Here is a 24247-nt window from a genome sequence, read left to right on the forward strand (position 1 = left end):
AACTGCCAGACAGAATGGAGATATCACTATATTTCAGAAAAATTGCTTTTAAAAGATGTTCAAGTAATAACAGGCAGGGGATTTTTATTTGAAAATAATTTCTTTCATCTTACTCTGCATCAGTTTTATCATTCATCATAACAAAATTGTATTTTTTTCTCAAAGCATTTATTCTTTACTATTCAACCATAAGTAACTATTATTTATTTATTTATTTATTTATTTATTTATTTATTTGTTTGTTTGTTTGTTTGTTTGTAATGAGACTTGTATGCCGCCCTATCTCCTGAAGGACTCAGGGCGGCTAACAACAATAAAATACAAATGAATACAAATATTAAAAAAGAATTAAATTGTGTCAAAGTCCCACTAAAACCAATAAAAACATTTAAAATCATAATTAAAAACCCCATTATCATCAGTCCATGTCGGCCTGTTGGAAAAGATATGTCTTAAGGTCACGGCGAAAGGACCGAAGATGAGGTAGAGGCCTACTTCTATAGTTTCAAAGCTAACACATATTTGTAGATTATAATGTAATGAATTTACAGAATATATGTATGTACTCAAAAAGCACTCAAGGTTAAAGGTATTGTTACAGAGAAATATTTATAATTGTATAATCTTGGTTGAAGTACTATTTGTATTTAACATAGAATTAAACATTGAAGTTTAACTTGTGCTGGAGTTTTCCAGATATATATTAACTAGAAAGCTTATATTTTGATAACGTGATTGCAGAAGGAGAAAAAAGAAAACCAATCAAATGAGAGAGCTATTTTCTGCCTGGCAAACTACCAAGTTCCTTTGAATCTGACTAGTTATTGTTGAAACAGACCAGAAGAACTTTTGATCTGTTCCAGAATCGTATTTTAACTGGTCCAAAAAGTATCTTCTAATATTCACAGTTTTAACCATGTATTATATTTTGCATTTTTCCACTTCTCCACATAAGGACAACTATGCAATGTTCGATTTTATTTATTATTTTCGCTCTTTATCCTTGCTACTAATGACAGAAACCGAATACAGTATCATAATAGATTAATTCATTACTAATAAGTACAAAAGTACGTCAGATTGCAAGTATCATCTCCCCCTTAAAAATTTGTAAAGGAGAAGCAAATCACTTGGAAGAAAACGAAAAAGCTTGCTTATAAGTGGGCTCTTATGTAACAAAGGAAATGTTTCTCTCTTGTAAAAAGCAAAGGAATGAATTGACTCTTTGAACAATGGTTAATGGGGTCCTAACTGTTAGATTAAAACCAACAGTACTTTCCACCTTTATCTGGCAACCTAAGTCTCTAGCTGACTCACTTTCCTATCAACTACATATCTTCTTCCTAGTTTTTGTAATAAAAAGAACATGGGGTATGTTATATATTAATGTTAGGTATGTTAATGTTATGGTTATATTAGTTCAAGTTTACAACTGTTGCATGAAGTAAACAACGGCTGACCAGAAACACACGCAGCAGTTTGACAGCTGTCAAACTGCCGCCGGCAAATGCGCAGGCGCAGCAGCTGACAGCTCTCAGCTGCCAGCCTGACCACCGACCACGCAGGCGCGACCGCCACGAGGATTCCCGAGCTGTCAAATCCAGATGCAGCCAATTGGTCTAGCTTTCAGGCGGGAGAAAGCCGAACGTCTGATTGGCCCAGCCGACCAGCAGCTGGCTATAAAAAGAGCTGAAGCCGGCAGAGTTTTGCCGGGTGTACCTCAATAAACATGCAACCAAAGCCTGCTGTCTCCGCGTGATACTTATGCTCAAGCCACTTCAGGGTACTTCAGGTCTGAAGTGGAAAAAGAACATGATAGAAGACTCTATTCTTCAGGCAATGTCTGAAAAGCTTATTATAGAAATATATAGAGTGATGTTATCTCCTAATAAAACAAGGTAAGCATTGTAACTGAAATCTTCCAATGGAAGTCATCAGTTCTCTTTAGAGTGAGATTACTAGTGAGAGAAGTTTAGGCATATTCCATAGTTTATTTTTAAGATCAGTTGTTTTACACATAAATTAAATATGTGAAACGGGTCAGCCAAGGAATATATACTTCTACAGGAGAGGTAAGGAAATATTAGCATGGCTAAAGAGAAGGGTGAAAAAAATAAAGATTTTTTTGAATGTATTAAAATCAAGATGAAAAACTACCACAGTGTATGGATTTGCTTACTGCAAAGACCCACTTTAAAAAATCCATGTAGAAATATGACAGCAAGTCAGAAAATCTACTGAAATAAAATCAGAAGCCACTGTGGGAACAACCAGGTCTCGTCTTTATACCTAAAAAGACAGAAATCAGCCTGGACAGTAAGGATTTCCACAAAAAGGCAACAGCTTGTGAAGGAATGGATACAAGTCTGCAGTAGAAAGGTAATTTCTAGTGTTCTTACTCTTAGATCAGAATGGTTAATGAGAATTTAGTGGTTTTGTAGATATTTTGGTTATAAATGATTTGGGGCTTTAACAGTCAAAGTTTGGGCCACACACTGAAATAAATTGATAGCTGCTATGTAGAGGTAAGACATTAGTCCAGATTCTAATCCACTCTCAACTTTGAAGCTCATTGGATCACCCTGTCAGCCCAACCTACCTCAGAGTATTGTTGTGGGGAAAGGACCACTATGTATACTGTCTTCTGCTCCTGAATGAAATGTGGGATATGAATCAATGTAAATTCAATGCTATCAATATACCCTGAATGCAAGTTTGTTTTATGTTTTGATCTTTTAAAGCCAGCCAAAATCTAGCTAATCTAGTCTGGACCAACTACTATGTCTGAGAGGCCTTCCAAAACATCACAATGTAAACCGTGTCTCATAATCTAAAGAAGACAAAACAAAGAATCAGTCTAGTCATGGTACTGCAGCTGCAATTGAAAGAAAGTTCCAGATGTGTTTGCAGTCATAGTAACAAAGAAAGCTGAGTAATGCATTCACACATTGAGAGGAAGAACAACTCCATCCAATGCTAGGGAATAGCCAAATATGGACAGTCTTACCTATTACCAAGAGACTTTTGTTTAGGTGTAATTAATTTCAGTTTACTATTACTCTAAAAATAGCTCACAGTATCTATAATTGCACTATCAAATAAGTAAGGCTGTACTACTGCACAGTTACGTTAGGGAAGAAATACTACTAAAATCATATACAAAAGTACAAACTAGCATTGTAAAACCTAGCCAAAAAATCCACAAAGCATATGAGCCTTGGTGGAGCAGTGGGCTAATGCCTCCTTAAGTAACATCAGCTGCCTGCAATTAGTGCAGGTTCGCATCCCACCAGGCTCAAGGTTGACTCAGCCTTCCATCCTTCCGGGGTAGGTAAAATGAGGACCCAGATTGTTGGGAGCAATAAGCTGACTTTGTAATAATGCTGCTTGGGGGGGGGGGCGAAAGCCCTAATAAGCAGGCATATACATAGAATGAAGGCTATTGCTAAGCACATTGATTTGTGCTTTAGATTGTAAGCCGCCCTGAGTCATATATATATATATATATATATATATATATATATATATATATATATATATATATATATATATATATATATATATATATATATATATATATATATATATATATATATATATATATATATATATATATAGTTTCTCTTAGTTTTCCAGTAAACCTTTTAGGTTCAGTGAAACTGGAGTAAGAGAACATTTTCTGGGTAAAATAAATGTATCCATTAAAATTAAGAGTAATTTAGGAAAAAATACATTTGCTGATTGGAAACATATTTTAAAAAGTAAACAAAGGGGGAGGATATTGGTCAGTTTTCTTGTACAACCCTTTTGAGCACTGCCATGTACAGATGTTGTAAATATTGATTTTCTTACAACTGCCAACATCTGTTAAAAAAATTCCACGTTTCTCAGTCCTCTGTGATTTAATGATACACAGACATACTTGAAGTATCATTACAAAATCCTTATCTTTCATAATGAATATCTAGCTAGGTGGAAGGAGCCAAGATGGTGGACAGGCAGCAAAGACTGTAAAGAGCTCCTCCAAAAGTAAAAGCTTTATTTTATTTTACTTTATTTTTATTTTAACTTTTTAACCTCTTTTAATATTGTATTTTTAACCTACCCCTTTTTAATTTATTTTAACCTTTTTAAACCTAGTTTTAAATTAATTTTTAAATCTGTTTTAACAAAGCTGAATGGGGAAAAGAAGGAAGAGACAGCATTCTGCAGCAGGGAGCTTACCCAAGCCTTAGAAGCAGCAGAAAATGGAAGATTATATTGCAAACAGACAGTCTGTTCCAGTAAGTAACTCTTTCGCAGGCACTCATTGTCAGATAAATTTAACTTATGTGACTCATTGGAATGGGACTTACAAGCCGAACTGGAAAGCAAACAGCGTGTAGAGCTGTCCTCCTCCCTCTTGGAGGGTGGCTCCCATCCTTGGAGCCCAGCAACAGCCTTCTTTGCACAGGAGGGAGATGTAACAAATTTAAAGGGGGAAAATGTGACAGACTTTCTCTCCAGACAATGTTTGCTTATAGCTCAAACTGTAAACTAAATATATGATCTTTTGTCAATTGTCATAAATAAGGTCGACTGCCTGAAAGAATCTTTCACAAAGTTTGTTAGGAGCCACCCAAATACTGTAGAAGAACTTGGGAGGATAACCATGGATAGACATGGGATGGCTAACTCAGAAAATGAAAGTAGAGAAGGACTTTGTCTTCCTTCCAAAAATTTGAACACCCACAGAGAAAACACTCAATCAGGTAAAGGCCTAAGAGATGACCAATATAACTACAGTCTGCAAACTAACCAGGTGACTTTGCAAATTTATGACAAGAGAGTAAATAGAGGGCGTTGGAGTAATAGAAAAGCTATTAGGCTGTCCCTGAGCCAGCTGCTCCGCTGTGAATTCACTCTGATAGATCTACTACATGCAGAGTGGCTGCCAGCAAGAACGCAATGTATGAGAATTCTCCTATCGTTCAAGCAGCCCACAATTCCCTCCATGCTCTTCAGAATGAAGCCCTTTCTGAGCACCTTCTCAATATTTCCAATAAGGGTCTTTTGCTCAGAAAAAGTGTGCCCACTCCTGAAACAGCTTCCCAAGAGGGAACTGTCGCTTTAAATCCAGGCTGCAACAGCCCTCACACTACTAAGCCTGAGGCTGCTGCAATTGAACTGACCCTGAGAAGGCAAAGGAGCAATATACAAACTGTGTGACCCACAGCTGCAGGAATGCTGAGGATGTGCCAGAAGAAATGCTGATTGACCTATTCAGTGCATTGCCGGAACCTGAGCAAGTTAATATCATTCAAAGATTGGATGACCTAAAAGAGGCACTGACAACAACTCAATATACAGCAAAGCCTCTATTTAATTTGGCTCCACTAACCATGCAACCTTGTGACAGTATATTTAATCAACAATCTACCTTTACCTCAATAGTAAAAAAAGGTGCTGACACACAGGCTGACAGTGGGGTAACTGCACTGACTGACCCAGCCTCTGAGAAACAACTGACAGACAAAGGGCTTCATCACACAGTGCCCCCTAAGCTGACAAACACTAAAGATATAATCCAGCTTCCATCCTCATTTGATTTAGAAGTTCCCACAACATCTTTTCACAAGATGAATCCTCAGCTATGCCCCTCCAAAATGGACATAAATCTACATTTATAGACTTAAGCCGGAGTACCTGCCCATTGGGAAAAAAGTCATTCTTGGAGCAAGAGCAGAGGCACACTGGTAACCGAGATACAGAGGAGCAACAACAAATTCTGCAACCCACAAGAAATATCAAACCTCACAACAACTGTGTTTATATGGGAAGCATAGATGATATCAACTCAGCTCCAATGTCAAGCTGACATCTGGCATTTTTACCATCTAGCCAATCAACCAAGCCAGACCACCTTGCCTCTGAGATCACCATACAGCTGATGACCTGGAACGTAGCTGGTTGGAAAGGGATGGTTGTAGTGGACTAATGAGCTTTCTCTCTAGATTTGACGTAATAGCCTTTCAAGAAACCTGGCTAACCAAAGTGGACGAACCAGTACAACTGCCAGGCTTTCAGGGATGGGCCTCCCCAGCCCCAAAAACAAAGAACAAAGGGAGACCCTCTGGTGGGCTATGCATTCTTCTAAAGCAAGAATTGCAATGGCAGGGGGAGAAATTATATAACGAAGATAAGTATACGTACTTCCTACCTGTCAAATTTGAATATGACCAGTTTGAATTAATATTGGTAAATGTGTATATTCCTCCAAGCACATCCCAGCACTATAATTCTGAATACTGGATGGGCTTGGAAGTTATCCTAGAAGATATAACTGTACTGTACCCTCAGTCCACAGTGGTTTTATTACGAGATCTGAACACTAGACTGGGTCCCTCTCTGTATGAGATTGCCCAGAAGAAGGGAATCCCAGGGGTGTTCTTTGATAACCATCCTCAGTGGCTCTCAAGAGACTGTAAAAGTAATGCCGCTGGCCTGCTCCTAGTCTCCTTTATTTTTAAGGGTAATCTCCAAATTTTGGGAGGTAAGGATAAGAATTACACATACCCTTACACATACCACTCAGCCAATTCAAGTAGTGTACTGGATCTTTTTTGTGTGTCTAAAGATAAGGCTCACCTCTTTTCGGAGGTCACAGTACACCTTAGCGACAATAGCGACCATCAACCTGTAAGCGTGACATTGCGAGGCCGCTCAGATTTAAGACCATATAACATGGCTGACAGATGGCTCACCAAAAAGGTAGAGGTGATCCAAAATAAAAGTTTAATCTGGGCCAAAGTTGATACTAAGGCAATATTAGAATGCCTTAAAACAGAGAATGCTACTAAGTGGGCTAGAACAATCTAGTCATCTACTACTGACTGGATGTCAGCCTTCAATGCATTCTCCAATCTCTGTAACATACTGAAGAAACACCTAACAGCTAAACCTGCTACAAAAAGAGCCCAAGTGGGTAGACCTCGCTGGTTTGATCCTGATTGCCAGCAACTGAAAAAGAAATTGAAGGCAGCCATGAGGCTTGCCCAGAGGAATCTTACTGCCCAAATACAAGCTAAGATGCTGCACATAAGAAGGGAATATAAAAAAAACTGTAACATTAAAGAAAAAAAGTTTTGCCATTTCAATCTGGTCAGAACTCGAGTTGGCTGCCAGAAGTCTAACTCAGTATTATTTTGGCACTCTGTAGCAGGTATCCTGAAGGAACGGAGATTTGTATTCGACATACCAATCTCTGCTGAGGACTGGGAGAATTATTATCAGTGCTTGTTTGCTCCCGCCAAACCGGCACAGAAACTATTTTTAAACAGTGATTTAGTAAACCCTTAGAACTCCCCCCCCCCTTGACCACCAGTCTGAGAAAAGGAGATACAGTCCATCATTATTTGAATTCCATTTATATCCCGCCCTTCTCCGAAGACTCAGGGCGGCTTACAAGCTTAGCAGTAGCCTTCATTCTATGTATATGCCTGCTTATTAGGGCTTTCACACACACCCCAAGCGGATTATTACAAAGTCAGCTTAATTGCCCCCAACAATCTGTGTCCTCATTTTACCTACCTCGGAAGGATGGAAGGCTGAGTCAACCTTGAGCTTAAAGAGGAACAAAGACCCAGGTGAGGACTTTTTACCAACAGAATTATTTAAGAAATTTCCCAACTGGTGGGGCCCTGTATTAGCAGGTCTTTTTACACACATAAATAACACCTGCCATATACCAGATTGGGTGGAAGATGGCAATAGTTGTCCCCATATATAAAAAGGGGAATAAAAAGGATCCTAATAATTACAGGCCCATCAGTCTGATTGACATTGTAGCAAAAATATATGCTAGGTAACTTTTGAACAGAATTGAAATCTGTGCAGAGGAAAACAACATCCTCACAGAAGAACAAGCAGGTTTTACACAAAACATATCTACTATTGATAACTGCTTTGTCTTGAACTATCTAATTGCCAAATATGCCTATAAGAGGAGACCCCTGTTTGCTGCTTTCATAGAACTTACAGCAGCATTTGGTATGGTAAATAGAGACGTACTATCGAGTAAATTGACATCTCTTAAAATAGAACTCAGACTTCTGGCTTTGATTAAAGCCCTTTACACAAGTACCTGTTTGAGGGTGCGGTATGAGGTTAATGGGGCCCTGACTAACAGGATTCACACAAATAAAGGGATATGGCAAGGATGTATCCTGGCCCCATTATTATTTAATTTATACATCAATGACTTGCTAGGGTTAATGAAAGATACCATGGTACACATGCCGATGATGCTAAATACTTACTGTAACAGCTTGCTTTATGCTGATGATATGGTTTTATTATCATATTCACAAGTAGGATTACGGAGGCTATTAAGAAGATTCAGCTCTTATTGCCAGGATAACTTCCTAATTATTAGCAAATCTAAATAAAAAATAATGGTGTTTGGAAGAAACCATCAGAGACATAAGTGGCAATTAGATGGTGAACCAATTGAACAGGTTAACACTTTTGTATATTTGGGCGTAACGTTTTCCAAAAATTAGATGATGGGCCTGCCATCATCAACGGAGTACATTTAGAGCAAAAGCCCATTTGAATTTACTGCTCAAACCAAAGAACCATAGTTACCCAGGGTCCCTAGCCCCATTAATCAAGGTTTATAAGGCTAAGGTTACCACAATGCTCTTGTATGGAGCAGAAATTTGGGGTCTTTACTCAACCACAGTCCTAGAATAAACACAGTCCCAGCATCTGAGATGTATTTTGGGTGTAGATCCAAGAACATCTGCTGCAGCAGTTAGAGCTGAATTGGGAATTCATACAATTCAGGCATTATCTAAAATTAGAGCTTATAACTACTGGTGCAAAGTTAATGAAATGGAGACTGATAGACTCCCCAAGTTATGCCTACTACAGCACATAAAACTACAATCACAAATCTCCTGGATCACCAAACTAACAAATTTTGTAAGAAGCTGTGGCCTTCCTGTCTCTTGTGTAACAGGAGAACAATCCAAAAAAAGAGTTGCCCAAAGAATTAAGGATACAGAAGCACAAAGTGATATAGCTATCCTTAGTAAGGTGGGTACTTGAAATGGCTGAGTAAATACAAACATACTTTTCAAGTAGACAGTTATTTGAAGTTACAACTCCCAAAACATCTTAGGGAGATATTTACGTGAGATTCGAACAGCTTGACACAATGGTCACATATGGGAGATTTCATGCTATACCCTACAATGAGTGTCTCTGCATTTGCGGAGCGGCAAAGGTAAAAGACCTGGCTCACATCCTATTTGACTGTTGCCTGTATAAGAGGGTGAGAGACAGGTATCTTGGTCTATATACCAAACGAATGACCCATTGGGATCCCCATATCAAAATAACTTACCTTATGTCAGGCCAGAACTTGAAAATAACATTTAACATAGCACAGTACTTAAACAAAATGGTTCGGTTGAGATCTGCATATGTGGGACTGATTCGGGTAGATTGAAAGGGCAGCTCCGAAATATAATTTTATCATATTTTATCTATATCTTAAATTATTGTACACTATTAAAATTTCATTTTAGATTGTATTTTATTACCATTTCATTTTAAATCGTATTTTATTCTAATTTCATTTTAAATTGTATTTTATCAAATTCCATTTTAAATTGCTTTTATCAAATTTTAGTAACAATTTGTTGCTGGAACTTTGCACTTTGATATGGCCCAAGGGCTAATCAGTAAAGACTTTATTATTATTTTAAAAAGAATATTTAAAGCTTCTCTGAATGCACATCTTGTCAGTATAAATCCAGGCCAAAAAAAAAAACAGTTTAATTTTCTTCTAGAAAGAATTTTGATGAGAAGTGATTTAAATAATTTTATTTTATAGATTTATTTTAGGCCATGCTGAACCACTGCAAAATGTTGCAAATAAATGACTGTAAAAGAAAAGAAAATATTTTCTCATTGAATCATATTTCATGAAGCAAAAAGATAATCAATCATATCTTTGGGAATTATAGCTCAAGTATATTGGGATTGTACTGCAAAGACATCAATCAGACTTGCTTGTAGTTTGTCTGGTCACAAATACACTCAACTTTGAATAAACTAGCTGTTGAAATAATGTTGTTTACCTTTACAAATTCTACACTGTGGGCACAATTATTAGGCAAGTTGTATTTTGGAGGATTAATTTTCTAAATGAAAAATGAAAATTTGCCATTGCATCTGTTAAATTGAGAATAATAAACAACTCAAAATGTACAAATAAACATTTCTGACATTTCAAAAAAAAAAATGAGTGACCAATATGGACACTCTTTTTTTCAATAACAGTCATAGGCCTTCCATTCATGGAGTTTGTCAGTTTCTTGATCTCTTGACAATCAACGTTTTGGTGCAGCAGCAACCATAGCCTTCCAGACACTGTTCAGAGAGATGTGCTGTTTTCCTTCACATAAATCTCCCATTAAAGTGTGAAGCAAAAAATGCCCAATAAAGTTATATTTCTTTATTACTGTTACAATATTTCATGGTCCCATAATCATGATTTGATACTTTCCCTGATGGCTTCCCATAAGCCAGGGGTGTCAAACTCAATTTCATTGAGGACCGCATCAGCATTGCGGTTGCCCTCAAGGGGCCGGGTGGGTATGGTCTGGGTGGGTGTGGACTACTGGGTGGGCGTGGCCAGAGTGTATATGGCCTACTGGGTGGGCATGGCCAGCTCTACATTGTTCACATCAAGGGTGCCTATGGGGGCCTGGGCAGGAGTGGGACAGATCTGAGGGTCTCTGACAGAAGGAGGATCTCTGGGCCAGGGCCAAGGCAGTGTTGGCCGTTCCCTCACTGTTTCCAGGATGGCTTCGCGGGCCACATGAAACCACTTCGCGGGCCGCATTTGGCACCCGGGCCTTGTGTTTGACATGTCTGCCATAAGCAAATGGGAATCACATGAAATCCCTTCTATCATGCCAGGATGCTTTGCCTAATAAAGGATTACATTAGAGATCGCAATGTATCTGGGGTGTCTACTTCGTTGGGCTTTTCAACCGGAACTATGACATTACCATTGTTATGCAGAAAAAGTCTATGACATCTTACTGAGACCTATGTGAGGAGCTGTGCTACTTGTGCAGCCGGTAAAAGACTAGCAAGCAAAAGCCCAGGAATGTTGCAGCAGGTGGCTGACCCGGCTAGATCTGGAGAGGAGATAGCTATGGATTTTATAGTGGAGCTGCCAAAGATTGGGGGAAACATTGTGACTTGAACTGTAAAGGACCTCTTTTCCATTGCATGCTCTGGACTCCCCTCAGCCCATAAATTAGAAAAGATGTTTTTAAAACACATCTATCAGCTGCACGGAGACCCTAAGTGCATCATCTCTGATTGAGAGGTCCGATTGATAGCTAAGTTCTGGAAAGAGTTTGTAAGGATGTTTGGATCCTTCCAGGGATTTAGCTCAGCTTTTCATCCAAGTATAAATGGGGCTGCAGAATGAGCTAAACATTTCTGACATTTAAAAAAAACCCAGTGACCAATATAGCCATCCTTCTTTTCAATAACAGTCATAAGCTTTCCTTCACGGGGTCTGTCAGTTTCTTGATCTGTTGACAATCAATGTTTTATGCAGCACCAACTACAGCATCCCAGACACTGTTCAAGAGAGGTGTACTGTGAGGAAAGGGGCCATGCCATTATTCTTTCATCTTTAGGGCCTTTACTGGCTAGCCATGCAGTGGAGTACTTTGATGCATGCGATGAAGCATTGTCCTGCACAAAAATCATGGTCTTCTTGAAAGATGCAGACTTTTTCCTGTACCACTGCTTAAAGAAAATATCTTCCAAAAAATGGCAGTAGGTTTGGGAGTTGATTTCGAGTCTATCTTCAACTCAAAAATGTCTAATTAGCTCATCTTTAACAATACCAGCCCATACCAGTACCCGACCTTCACCTTGCTGGCATCTGAGTCTAAGTGGAGCTCTTTGCCAGTTACTGATCCAGCCAGGGGCCATCAATTTGGTCCGTCAAGATTCATTCTCATCTCAACACTTCATAAAAATGAAAAATCTGTCTTCAGATATTTCTTGGCCCAGTCTTGCCATTTCAACTTATATGACTTGTTCAGTGGTGGTCGGGGTTCAGCCTTCCTTACCTTGGCTATGTTTCTGAGCACTGAACACCTTGTACTTCTAGGCACTCCAGGTAGGTTGCAGTTCTGGAATATGACAGCACTGGAGGATAATGGGTTCCTAAGTATTTCAAGTGTCATTCTTCTCAAATCTTTGACAGTTAATGTGCGTCTTTTTTTTCTCAACACATTTCTTGCAACCCTGTTGACTATTTGCAACAAAACATTTGATGGTTCTGTGATCATGCCCCAATATCTTAGCAATTTCAAGAGTGCTGCATCCCTCTGAAAGACTTTTTACATTTTTTGACTTTTCAGTCTGTTAAATCTCTTTTTTGGACCATTTTCCTGAGGAAAAGCTGCCTAATAATTATGCACACCTTGATATAGGGTGTTGATCTCCTTAGGTCACACCCTTCCTCATTATACAAATACACATCACCTGATGCTAATATCCACTAAGCATTCAAATTTATACAGCTTGGAGGTGGAAAATATGCATGAAAATGATCATATGGTCAAAATAGTCACTTGCCTAATAACTGTGCACACAATGTAGTACATACTAACTCAATCAGCACCTCCTGAATTAAGGTACAAATCAGAACACAGTCATCCTTTAGACTTCAAATATAGCTCTTTTAGGTCACAAAATACATTTCGGTGGCTAAATTTTGCACCAGAATTAATTTCCCATGGAGAATGTTTTTGGCAGTATTTAATCAGGTTAAAGAGATGAATAATAGTGATTAGTCCTTATTTCTATTTCCACAGTTATGAAAATGAAGAGGCCATAGATATTTACTACAATATTTTGCCTGATTTTTAAAATTTTCCCTCCCCTTTCCATGTCCTTCCTTTTTAATAATTACATCTGATGAAGAGTGCAGGAAAGCTCAAAACCTTTTAAATTATTATGTTCTGTTTCAATTTTCTAACAACAGATTTTGTATTTAGAATTAATTACACTAGAAGACTGAAGCAAGACAATTCAAAACAAATAAGGAATTTTGTAGAAGGTTGCCTGTCAATTCTAGCAAGTGATCTTAAAATTTAGCATTATCATTCTAAGGCTATGAGTTCAACTTCTGGTGACTATATGGACACATTCATGTTTTTCCCCCACAATGATACCAAAATGATTTACCACTGTTTCCTTCCAGAAACAGTTTTTAACCTTCCAGTCTAATGTACATCTTTGAGATTTTCTGGTATTCCCTATTCAAATATTAATCAGATATAATACTGTTTAAGTTCTTAAAATAAACCAAGATGCTAAATGCTGTCATCTCCACAGGAATATAAATCTACTAACTCAATAACCTTCAGGTAAGTCTTTCTTTTAAGCATTTACATCATGAACCTCATAATATTTCTAACTGTTTATATGTCAGGAATCAAATTATTTCAGGGGTAGGCCAAGTTGATGTCTTCTAAACCTTTGGAAATTCAGTTCAATCAATTCCAGACAGCTGGTTGATGTCAAGGGACTTTGTTAGTTTTTGGATGACACCCAGTTGTATACTACATGGTATGTTTACAATTAAATCAAAATTGCAATTAAAAGCAATTTAATTAAATGCAGATTTTTCATCTGTATATCATCAGGAGACAATTTAGATTTATTTTTTGTCATACACCTTCCACATAGGAATGGGAGGGAAAGGGTATGACACAGGGGGGGGGAAGGAGAACAATGAAATTATAGAGATGGAAGTATAATTTTAAAATAAAAGATTGATTAATTAAAATTTTGAATACTAATATTTTACATAAAGACAAAAGTTTTACTCCTATAAAAATGTGTTTTTTAATAGATGCTATTATTTTGATAACCCTGTCACAAAAAAATCTTACAGTATACAGTCAGTGAAATGATTCAGTGAAAACTCTTAATGAAGCTTTCAAAATCTTTATGGAATATAATTACCTTTTCTACTTATTTATTTATTTATTTATTTTGGGACTTATATGCCTCCCTATCTCCCGAAGGACTCAGGGCGGCTAACAACAATAAAAAATACAATAATACAAAAGTTAAAAAAGAATTAAACTAACAGCCCCAATAATAAAATTAAAAACATTTTAAAAATCCCTGTCATCAGTCCAGGTCAGCCTGATGGAAAAGGAATGTTTTAAGGCCACGGCAAAAGGACCGGAGATCCGGGGCCATCCGGAGCTCAAGGGGAAGTTGGTTCCACAGGGCTGGCGCTCCCACAGAGAAGGCCCTCACCCTGGGGGTCACCAGCCGACACTGTCTAGCCGATGGCAACCTGAGGAGGCCCTCCCTGTGTGAGCGCACTGGGCGATGGTAAGTCGTTCCCGGCAATAGACGGTCCTGCAAATATCCCGGCCATGTAGGGCTTTAAAGGTAAGTACCAGCACCTTAAATCTCACCCGGAGGGCAACCAGTAACCAATGCAGCTCACGCAGGAGGGGTGTAATATGGGAGTATCGGGATGCTTCCATCACTACCCGCGCGGCCGCATTCTGCACCAGCTGGAGCCTCCGGGTGGTCTTCAAGGGCAGCCCCATGTAGAGAGTATAGAAGTAATCTTTACGGGAGGTAACGAGTGCGTGAGTGACCGTACGTAGGGCATCTCGGTCCGGCTAGGGGCGCAACTGGCGCACCAGGTGAACCTGGGCAAATGCCCCCCTGGCCACAACTCCTATATGATCTTCAAAATTGAGTTGTGTATCCAGGAGGATGCCTAAGTTGCGCGCCCTATCAACGGGAGGTAACATCTCTCCTCCCATAACCAAAGATGGAACCTCTTGGACTAAATGAGATGCCGGTACGTAAAGCCACTCAGTCTTGGCCGGGCTGACCTGGAGCCTGTTCTTCTCCATCCAGATCCGTACTGCTTCCAGGCAACGGGACATTTTATTTTTTTTATTTTAATTCCATTTATATCCCGCCCTTCTCCGAAGACTCAGGGCGGCTTACAAGCTTAGCAGTAGCCTTCATTCTATGTATATGCCTGCTTATTAGGGCTTTCACACACCCCCAAACGGCATTATTACAAAGTCAGCTTAATTGCCCCCAACAATCTGGGTCCTCATTTTACCTACCTCGGAAGGATGGAAGGCTGAGTCAACCTTGAGCCTGGTGGGACTCGAACCTGCACTAATTGTAGGCGGCTGGTGTTACTTAAGAAGGCATCACGTCGAGGGCATTGCTGGGTTGGTTCGGGGTGGAGATGAAAAGCTGGGTATCATCAGCATATTGATGATACCTCACCCCGAAACCACGGATGATCTCACCCAGTGGCTTCATGTAGATGTTGAACAGGAGGGGCGAGAGGACCGATCCCTGAGGCACCCCACAACTAAGGGGCCTCGGGGTTGACCTCTGCCCTCCTGCCAACACCGTCTGCGAACGGCCCGAGAGATAGGAGAACCACCATAAAACAGTGCCTCCTACTCCCAACCCCTCAAGACGTCACAGCAAGATACCATGGTCGAGGGTATCAAAAGCCACTGAGAGATCTAATAGGACCAGGACAGAGGAATAACCCCTATCTCGGGCCCGCCAGAGATCATCCACTAGCGCGACCAATGCCGTCTCCGTGCTGTACCCGGGCCTGAAACCCGATTGGTACAGGTCCAGATACTCAGTTTCCTCCAGGACCAAAGGGAGCTGCCGAGCCACCATGCTCTCAACAACCTTCACAAGGAAGCGAAGGTTGGAGACAGGACGAAAGTTATTTAAAATAGCTGGATCCAAGGCAGGTTTCTTGAGGAGGGGCCTCACCACCACCTCCTTCAAGGCGGCAGGGAAGCACCCCTCACTCAAGGAAACATTAATAACTGCCAGGAGCCAGCCTCGTGTAACCTCCCGAGCTGCATAAACCAGCCAGGAGGGACACGGGTCCAACAAACATATGGCAGCATTTAATTTCCCCATGATCCTGTCCACTTCATCCGGAGTCACAGGATCAAACTCCTCCCAAATGTTATCGGCCAAACCCATCGCTTCCCCCTCGTCAGATACTGCCCAGTCTCGGAGTCCAGACCAGCCCGAATCTGAGCGATTTTATCCACCAGATACTGACTAAACTTCTCGGCCTGTCCCCACAAGGGGTCCTCCCCGTCCCGATTTAAAAGGGAACGCGTCACCCTAAACAAGGCAGCCGGGTGGTTATCTGTGGATGCAATGAGGGTGGCGAAGTGAGCACGCTTCACCACCTCCATTGCCACAAGGTAAGATCTAGAAAAGGATCTTAACTGTGTTCGGTCAGACTCGGACCAACTGGACCTCCAAATGTTCTCTAGGCCCCTCCTCTGGCGCTTCATCTCCCGCAGGTCCATGGAAAACCAAGGGGCCAACTGGGATCTACGCCGGGTCAGAGGCCACAAAGGGACAACGCGGTCGAGAGCCTCCGAAGCAGCCCGTTGCCAGGCGTCAACTAAGGTCTCAACCAGGCTGTGGGAAAGGGAGGCAGGAATCAGTCCAAGCGCGTCTGGAACCTATCCGGATCCATCAGGCGCCTGGGGCGGAACCACCTGGTCGGTTCTGCCTCCCAGCAGCGGGGGGTGGCATGACAGAGGCCCAGCCGTAGGAGATAATGGTCTGTCCATGAAAGGGGTTGAGAGGTTGGAGTAACCCCACCCAGACCATTAAGCCACTGCCCAGAGATGAAAATAAGGTCGGGCGTGTTTCCCCCCTCATGAGTCGGACCCTGAATAATCCGGGTCAGGTCCATGGCCATCATGGAAGCCATGAACTCTTGGGCCACCCCCGACGCACCACCCAGGGAAGGCAGGTTAAAATCCCCTAGAACCATGAGTCTGGGAAACTCAATCGCCAGCCCCGAGAGAGAGTTGAGTAGCCTGGGCAGGGCTGTTGCCACACAGGTAGGAGAAAGGTACATGAGCAACAGGCCCAACTGACCCCCAGGGCCCCATCTCAGGAGAGACTCACATCCACCTATCTGAGGGGCAGTGGCCTCCTGCGAACAAAGGGCCTCTGCCACCCTTTGGCGACAACTGCCACCACCACCCCGCCCTTACCCTGAGCCCGAGGCTGGTGAAGCACACGGAAACCTGGTGGGCATAACTCAATCAAAGGGACTCCTCCCTCCAGGCCGAACCAAGTTTCCGTAATGCATGCCAGGTCTGCGCCTTCCTCCTCAATCAAATCCCGGATGAGGGGAGCTGTATTCACCACAGACCTGGCATTCAAATAAACCAGCCTGAGCTCAGGTACCTGTCATCCCCTACCCCCAGAGAAGCAGGATGAAGCCAGAGGGTCGCAGCGCACCACTGCTCGAAGATAGTGGGGGCGCGATCCCAAATTTCGATATGGCCCTCTGTTCATCCGTCTGCCGCCACTCCCAATCACTGTGGGGATCGCTGTCCCCACCGCATCCCCTCGGGCCCAAAGACCCCGCACCCCCCCATCGCCGCGACTGTCTACCAACCTGGACTGAGAAAGGTCCAGCAAAATCCCCCCATCTTTCTGCTGGGCCTTACATCCCTCCCCCTCCCTAACCCATTAAAAAGTTTAAATAAAAAATCCCTAAGCCTCCTTTTTGTGCCATGTTCTGTTCTCCCCCTCCCAGAGTACAAACAGACAAGACTAGCAAGAGTTATTTCTACAGACTTTAGTTAATTGCCTTCTGATAAGGCCTTGGCAGCAAAATAGGCTCGTTACCTCAAACTTCAGCTGGAATGAGATAACGTCCAAGTAAACAGTCCAGTAGCAGATGTACAGAAGCATTGCCAAGAATGCAGACCAGGGTGTCAAACACAAAGCAGAGTTCCAAAGATGTGACCAGAAGTTGTTTAAACTATTGTTCGTCACAAAGTTCAGAGAGCAGCCACACCCCCTTTATACCTTATGGGGTGTGGCTCAATGACTCAGCTACTCCCTGGCCCTCCTACCCAACCTACATTGCTGCAGACGCTTGGCCCTGCGTCTTTCTCGAGGGTCTAGCCATGACTCATCTTCGCTAGACTGCTGCAGCTGTTTGAGCACCCTCCCAACCTGGCTGCTCCCCGGCTGTTCCTCTCGGCCTCCAGATAGAGACGGAGGCCTTGCCAGAGAGGAGGGCCCCGGAGAGGGAGGCCTTGCCAGTTCCTCCCCATCATCCTCAGAGTCCTCTTCCTCGGTTAAGACAGGCGCGGGGGTCGGGGCCACAACACTACTTGTCAAACATATGGAATGGAAATGACTACTTAAATAAGATGTAATGTATGGCAATTTTATACAGGCATAAAGACATCAAAGATCATAAACTTCATCTCACTACACCTAACCATTTCAGTCATTCAAATTCATGTTCTTTTTAGTAATATATTACAATGTGTACATATACACAATCTCAATATGTACAACTCGATAAGCAACAATTTCAGACAAGAAACTGATTTCAAACTGTAACATAAACAGAAAATGAAGAACACAGATTAGCTTTAAACAAGCCATTAACTCACCTGATAGGGTACAATACTCGCATGTGCAGTGCCCCATCGTACGGATTCTGTTCTGCAGTTTAGAAAATTGCTTGCTATATAAGTAAGGCAGGCAACCTGCAAAGATTTGAAATAGCACAAATGTGAAATTGGGAGATTATAGACATAAACGTGTATGTATATTCAGCGAACTTAGTATTATTAATTCATAACTACATTTATTACCCCACAAATCTCAGCCTTCAACAGTCTCTTAGAATAGTAGCCGATTACTGAAAAATTCAACAATTGGCAATTAGTTACAAAAAAAAACACCCAACCCTAAAGTATAGTCTTTGCTAAAAAGCATAAAAATATAAGTGAAACATTTCAGGAAATAAAACTGAACAAGATAAAGCAACAAATATATGAGGATGGTCCTCCATGCTACCGGCTTTTGGAAAACTCATATAGATTCATGAAACAATTAGCACTGAGGAACTCATAAAAATATTGAGTTTTTTCATGTCCAATGCAATGAATGGAAGAAAAATTGAAACTGTCTGAGGCAAAGGTTATGACTCAAATACTGGTAGCTTTCATTTAGCAACCACAATTGGGATCAGCAGCTCACTGTTAGTGAACTAGTCGCTAAGTGGGAAATCACATGACCACAATTGTGCTTTCTTTTTCCCCCACTCCCATATCCTTTGGCAACTCATCCTAGCAGTGGGATAATTAGCAAAAGGAAATTGTTTATATTTACAATCATTGACGACAATGGGATTGCAAGATAGTGAGCAGGTACACAATAGGGAAGATACTTCAGAACCAATATGCTGATGCAAAGCAGCCCTAAAAGACCTATGTAAACTGCTTACTTGGATCCAGCTATTTTAAATAACTTTCGTCCTGTCTCCAACCTTCGCTTCCTTCTGAAGGTTGTTGAGAGCATGGTGGCTCGGCAGCTCCCTTTGGTCCTGGAGGAAACTGAGTATCTGGACCTGTACCAATCGGGTTTCAGGCCCGGGTACAGCACTCAGATATGAACTAAATCATATCCCTGATGAATACACAGTAGAGGTGGCAAATAGATTTAAGGAATTAGATCTGATAGACAGAGTGCCTGAAGAATTATGGACAGAGATTCGCAACACTGTACAAATGGTAGCAACTAAAACCATCCCAAAGAAAAAGAAATGCAAGAAAGCAAAATGGCTATCTAAGGAAGCTTTGCAAACAGGAAGCAGAGAAAGAGAAAGATATACCCAACTGAATGCAAAATTCCAGAGAATATCTAGAAGAAATAAGAATGCCTTCTTAAATGAGCACTGCAAAGAAATAGAAAAAAAAACAATACAATAGGGAGGACCAGAGATCTCTTCAAGAAAATTGGAGAGATGAAGGGAACGTTTCATGCGAAGATGGGCATTATAAAGGACCAAAATGACAGGGACCTAACAGAGGCAGAAGAGATTAAGAAGAGGTGGCAAAATTACACAGAAGAACTATACAAGATCGAGCTTAACGTCCCACATAATAACAATGAGGTGGTTACTGACCCCGAGAATGTGAAGTGAAATGGGCCTTAGGAAAGCTGAGCTACAATAAAGCTAGTGGAGGTGACAGTATTCCAGCTGAGCTATTCAAAATCTTGAAAGACGATGCAGTAAAAGTGCTACACTCAGTTTGCCAGCAAATTTGGAAAACTCAACAGTGGCCACAGGATTGGAAAAGATCAGTTTACATTCCAATTCCAAAGAAAGGCAATGCCAAAGAATGTTCAAACTATCGCACCATTGCACTCATTTCATATGCTAGTAAAGCTATGCTTAAAATCCTACAAGCTAGACTCCAGCAGTATGTGGATTGAAAACTACCAGAAATACAGGCAGGATTTCGAAGAAGCATAGGAACTAGAGATCAAATTGCCAACATACGTTGGATCATAGAGAAAGTTATGGAGTTCCAGGAAACATCTACTTCTGCTTCATTGACTATGCTAAAGTCTTTGATTGTGTGGATCACAACAAATTGTGGCAAGTTCTTAAAGAGATGCGAGTACCAGACCATCTTATTTGTCTCTCAAGAAACCTATATGCGGGTCAAGAAGCAACAGAGAGAACTGGACAAGGAACCACTGATTGGTTCAAAATTGGGAAAGGAATCCGGCAAGGCTGTATACTGTCGCCCTGCCTGTTTAACTTATATGCAGAGCACATCATGAGAAAGGCAGGGCTAGATGAATCAAAAGTTGGAATTAAGATTGCCGGAAGAAATATCAACAACCTAAGATATGCAGATGATACCACTCTAATGGCAGAAAGTGAAGAAAAACTAAAGAGCCTCTTGTTGTGGGTGAAGAAGAAGAGTGCAAAACTTGGGTTGAAACTTAACATTAAGAAAACCAAGATCATGGCATCCGGCCCTCTCAATTCCTGGCAAATAGATGGGGAAGAAATGGAGGTAGTGACAGATTTTATTTTTCTGGGCTCCAAGATCACTGCACATGGGGACTGCAGCCAAGAAATTAAAAGACGTTTGCTCTTGGGGAGGAATACTATGGCAAATCTAGACAGAACACTAAAAAGCAGAGACATCACCCTGCCAACAAAAGTGCTTAAAGTCAAGGCCATGGTTTTCCCAGTTGCAATGTATGGCTGTGAAAGTTGGACCATAAGGCTGAGCACCCAAGAATTGAGGCCTTTGAACTATGGTGCTAGAGAAGACTCCTGCAAGTCCCTTGGACTGCAAGGCGATCAAACCGGTCAGTCCTAGAGGAGATCAAACCTGACTACTCTATCGAAGGCCAGATCCTGAAGTTGAAACTCAAATACTTTGGCCACCTAATGAGAAGGAAGGACTCACTGGATAAGAGCCTAATGCTGGGAAAGGTTGAGGGCAATAGAAGAAGGGGACGACAGAGAATGAGGTGGCTGGATGGAGTCACAGAAGCAGTAGGCGTGAGCTTAAATGGACTCCAGAAGATGGTAGAGGACAGGAAGGCCTGAAGAAACGTTGTCCATGGGGTCACGATGGGTCGGACAAGAGTTCACAACTAACAACAACAAAATTGTTTAAAATTTTAAAAAGCAATGCATCAAAACATTGTTCTTTCTCTTACAGAATAAAAGGAAAAATATATATATGAGGGAATGAAGTTGGGGTTGCTGCCTGCTCTTTTCAAAAGCAGCTGCAGCAATGTAGACAAGTTTCCCTGCCCCTGCCCTCAGGCATTTAGTCATTCCCTCAGAACTGTACTCAGAGCATCCAGTGTTCTAGATGCTGGATAACTGAACCACACTCTCACATTTTAAAGGACTTTCTGTTGTCCAGAGGCAGCTTCACCTCAGCCAATCTTTTGAGCTTACAAAAGCAAATGCTAAAACAGAGTAGAAAAAGGGGTGTGCAGAAAAGATAAAGGAAAATGGCCTACAGAGGAAAAGTGACTACAGATTGGTAACTATCACAAGCAGGAAAGGGAACTTTCATTCAACTGACAGGACCACAAGCTATGGTGAGCAGCATAACCTGGTTGGAATCCTGCCTGGAGCCTGGAGGTCTGTCTGGAGCTAGGCAGCAACTATTCAACACTGAATAACCACACTGAAACAGCAACTAGTGTGAGAACATTTGGAAAATATATGTGTTTTGTATTCTTAGTTTTTCATTAGCAATTTAATTATCTATATTGTAAATCAGAATGTTTATATTTGACAGGTATTTATGAAGGTACAAAATAACGCAAACAAAATCTAATCTCATCTAGCAACAATCCTTAAGATTAGTTTCATTCATTACCAGATTACTTTATTATTATTATTATTTTATTAGTTATTAAATTTTTATACCGCCCTTCTCCCGAAGGACTCAGGGCGGTGTACAGGGCAATAAATATAAAAACGATGTACAAAAGTTAAAAAAACAATTAAATATTATGCCCAAATATAAACAGTAATTAAAAACCCATGTTAAAACCCCAACCCTTAACCCATCAAACCAGGCCAGATTGCTCGAATAAATAAGTTTTTAGATCACGCCGAAAGGAGCGAAGGTCGGGGGCCATCCGGAGCTCGACCGGCAAGAGGTTCCACAGGTCTGGCGCGCCCACAGAGAACGCCCTCCCCCTAGGGGCCACCAATCGACATTCTTTGATCGGAGGCACCCTGAGGAGGCCCTCTCTGTGGGAGCGCACTGGACGGAGGGAAGTTGACGCCGGCCGCAGGTGTTGCCGTAGGTAATCCGGACCCATGCCATGTAGGGCTTTGTAAGTCATTACCAACACCTTGAATCTCACCCGGAGGGCAACCGGCAGCCAATGCAGCTCACGGAGCAAAGGTGTAACATGGGAGTATCGGGAGACTCCCAACACAACTTGCGCGGCTGCATTCTGCACCAGTTGGAGCCTCCGAGTGGTCTTCAAGGGCAGCCCGATGTAGAGAGCATTATAGTAGTCCAGACGAGAGGTCACGAGCGCATGAGTGACTGTACGCAAGGCATCCCGGTCCAGATAGGGCCGCAACTGGTGCACCAGGCGAACCTGGGCAAAGGCCCCCCTAGTCACAGCTCCAATATGCTCTTCTAAAGAGAGCTGTGAGTCTAGTAGGACCCCCAAGTTGCGCACCCTATCTACGGGGGGTAATAGCTCACCCCCCATGGCAAGAGATGGAATAATCTGAATTTCCCGGGATGCCGGCACGAACAGCCACTCAGTCTTGTCAGGGTTTATTGTGCTAAAGAACAAAAATATCCATAAGAAATGTAACTAAAATAAAATTTTCAAACATTATTTATTAAATCAAATCAAATCAAATCAAATGACCACCCATATCATATATATGATTCTGGCTGGCTACAATTAATACAATAAAAAATTGAGGAAAAAATGACATAATAATAGTAGCCAAGATTAGTAAGCACTCAAGCAAGTCATGACGCGGCTTCACCCATATTATCAGAGGCAAAGCTAGTTTACATGACTTGTGAAACACCAGCAAGAGAGTGGGCTCCATGGTTAGGTTTTCCTTCTGGTCCCTACCAGGTGACACTCTCTTGCTAACAGAATCTAGAGCATAGAAAACAATTTTATTGTCCAAGTACTTGAAATCATCTACCATAAACAGCTTATCCCTTAATTCAAATGGAAAGTGGAACAGTGGAAGATACAGTGAACAATGTTCTCCACCTGACTGACACTATGAGGACAGAGATGCTGTTCAACAAGGCATTTACAAATTTTCCTTCAAGGTTTGCCAAATGCATAGTCTGCAAGCAAAAGGATATAACCCCTTCTTCAGTGATACACTGGTAATATTAATTAGATACTAGGAGAGGATTCACTGTTTTTTATGATGATTAAACCAAGATAAAAATTTGGATTACTACTACACTGGCAAATTTATTGGCATCATTTTCAAAAAAACTGTTCTCTGTTTCAAGAGGCAAATTCCCCCAGACAGTTACAGGGGAAACATTTGTAAAATGGGTGATAAGCATTAAATCCATTGATTTCCATGAAGAAAATAATTTGGCAAGGTAGAATTTCTGAAAGTTTTTCCAGTTTCTTACACTGCTTCAACAATGCAAGATGTACTCCAATAGTGATGGAAGGCTATTTCCACCCTTAGATAAACAGCACAGATACAGTTCCTAATGAAGTGATAAGTCAATTATTATTGTTTAATTTGACAATAAGTTTGTCATCCCATTCTCCTCCATACAGCATC

The 24247-nt window shown here is 41.3% G+C and overlaps 1 protein-coding gene across 2 annotated transcripts in view; it reads right to left on the reverse strand.

The window, feature by feature from the left end:
• SUGCT (succinyl-CoA:glutarate-CoA transferase) overlaps positions 1-24247 on the reverse strand; it is a 351908-nt gene that overhangs the window by 277578 nt on the left and 50083 nt on the right. For both annotated transcript variants that reach the window (XM_083378302.1, XM_083378303.1), the window contains exon 9: positions 18564-18659. In XM_083378302.1, coding sequence (XP_083234428.1) covers positions 18564-18659 — 96 coding nt within the window. The remainder of the gene's footprint in view (positions 1-18563; positions 18660-24247) is intronic.

Source organism: Vipera ursinii (assembly GCF_947247035.1).
Source record: "Vipera ursinii genome assembly, chromosome: Z".
In the NCBI taxonomy this organism is placed as follows: domain Eukaryota; kingdom Metazoa; phylum Chordata; class Lepidosauria; order Squamata; family Viperidae; genus Vipera; species Vipera ursinii.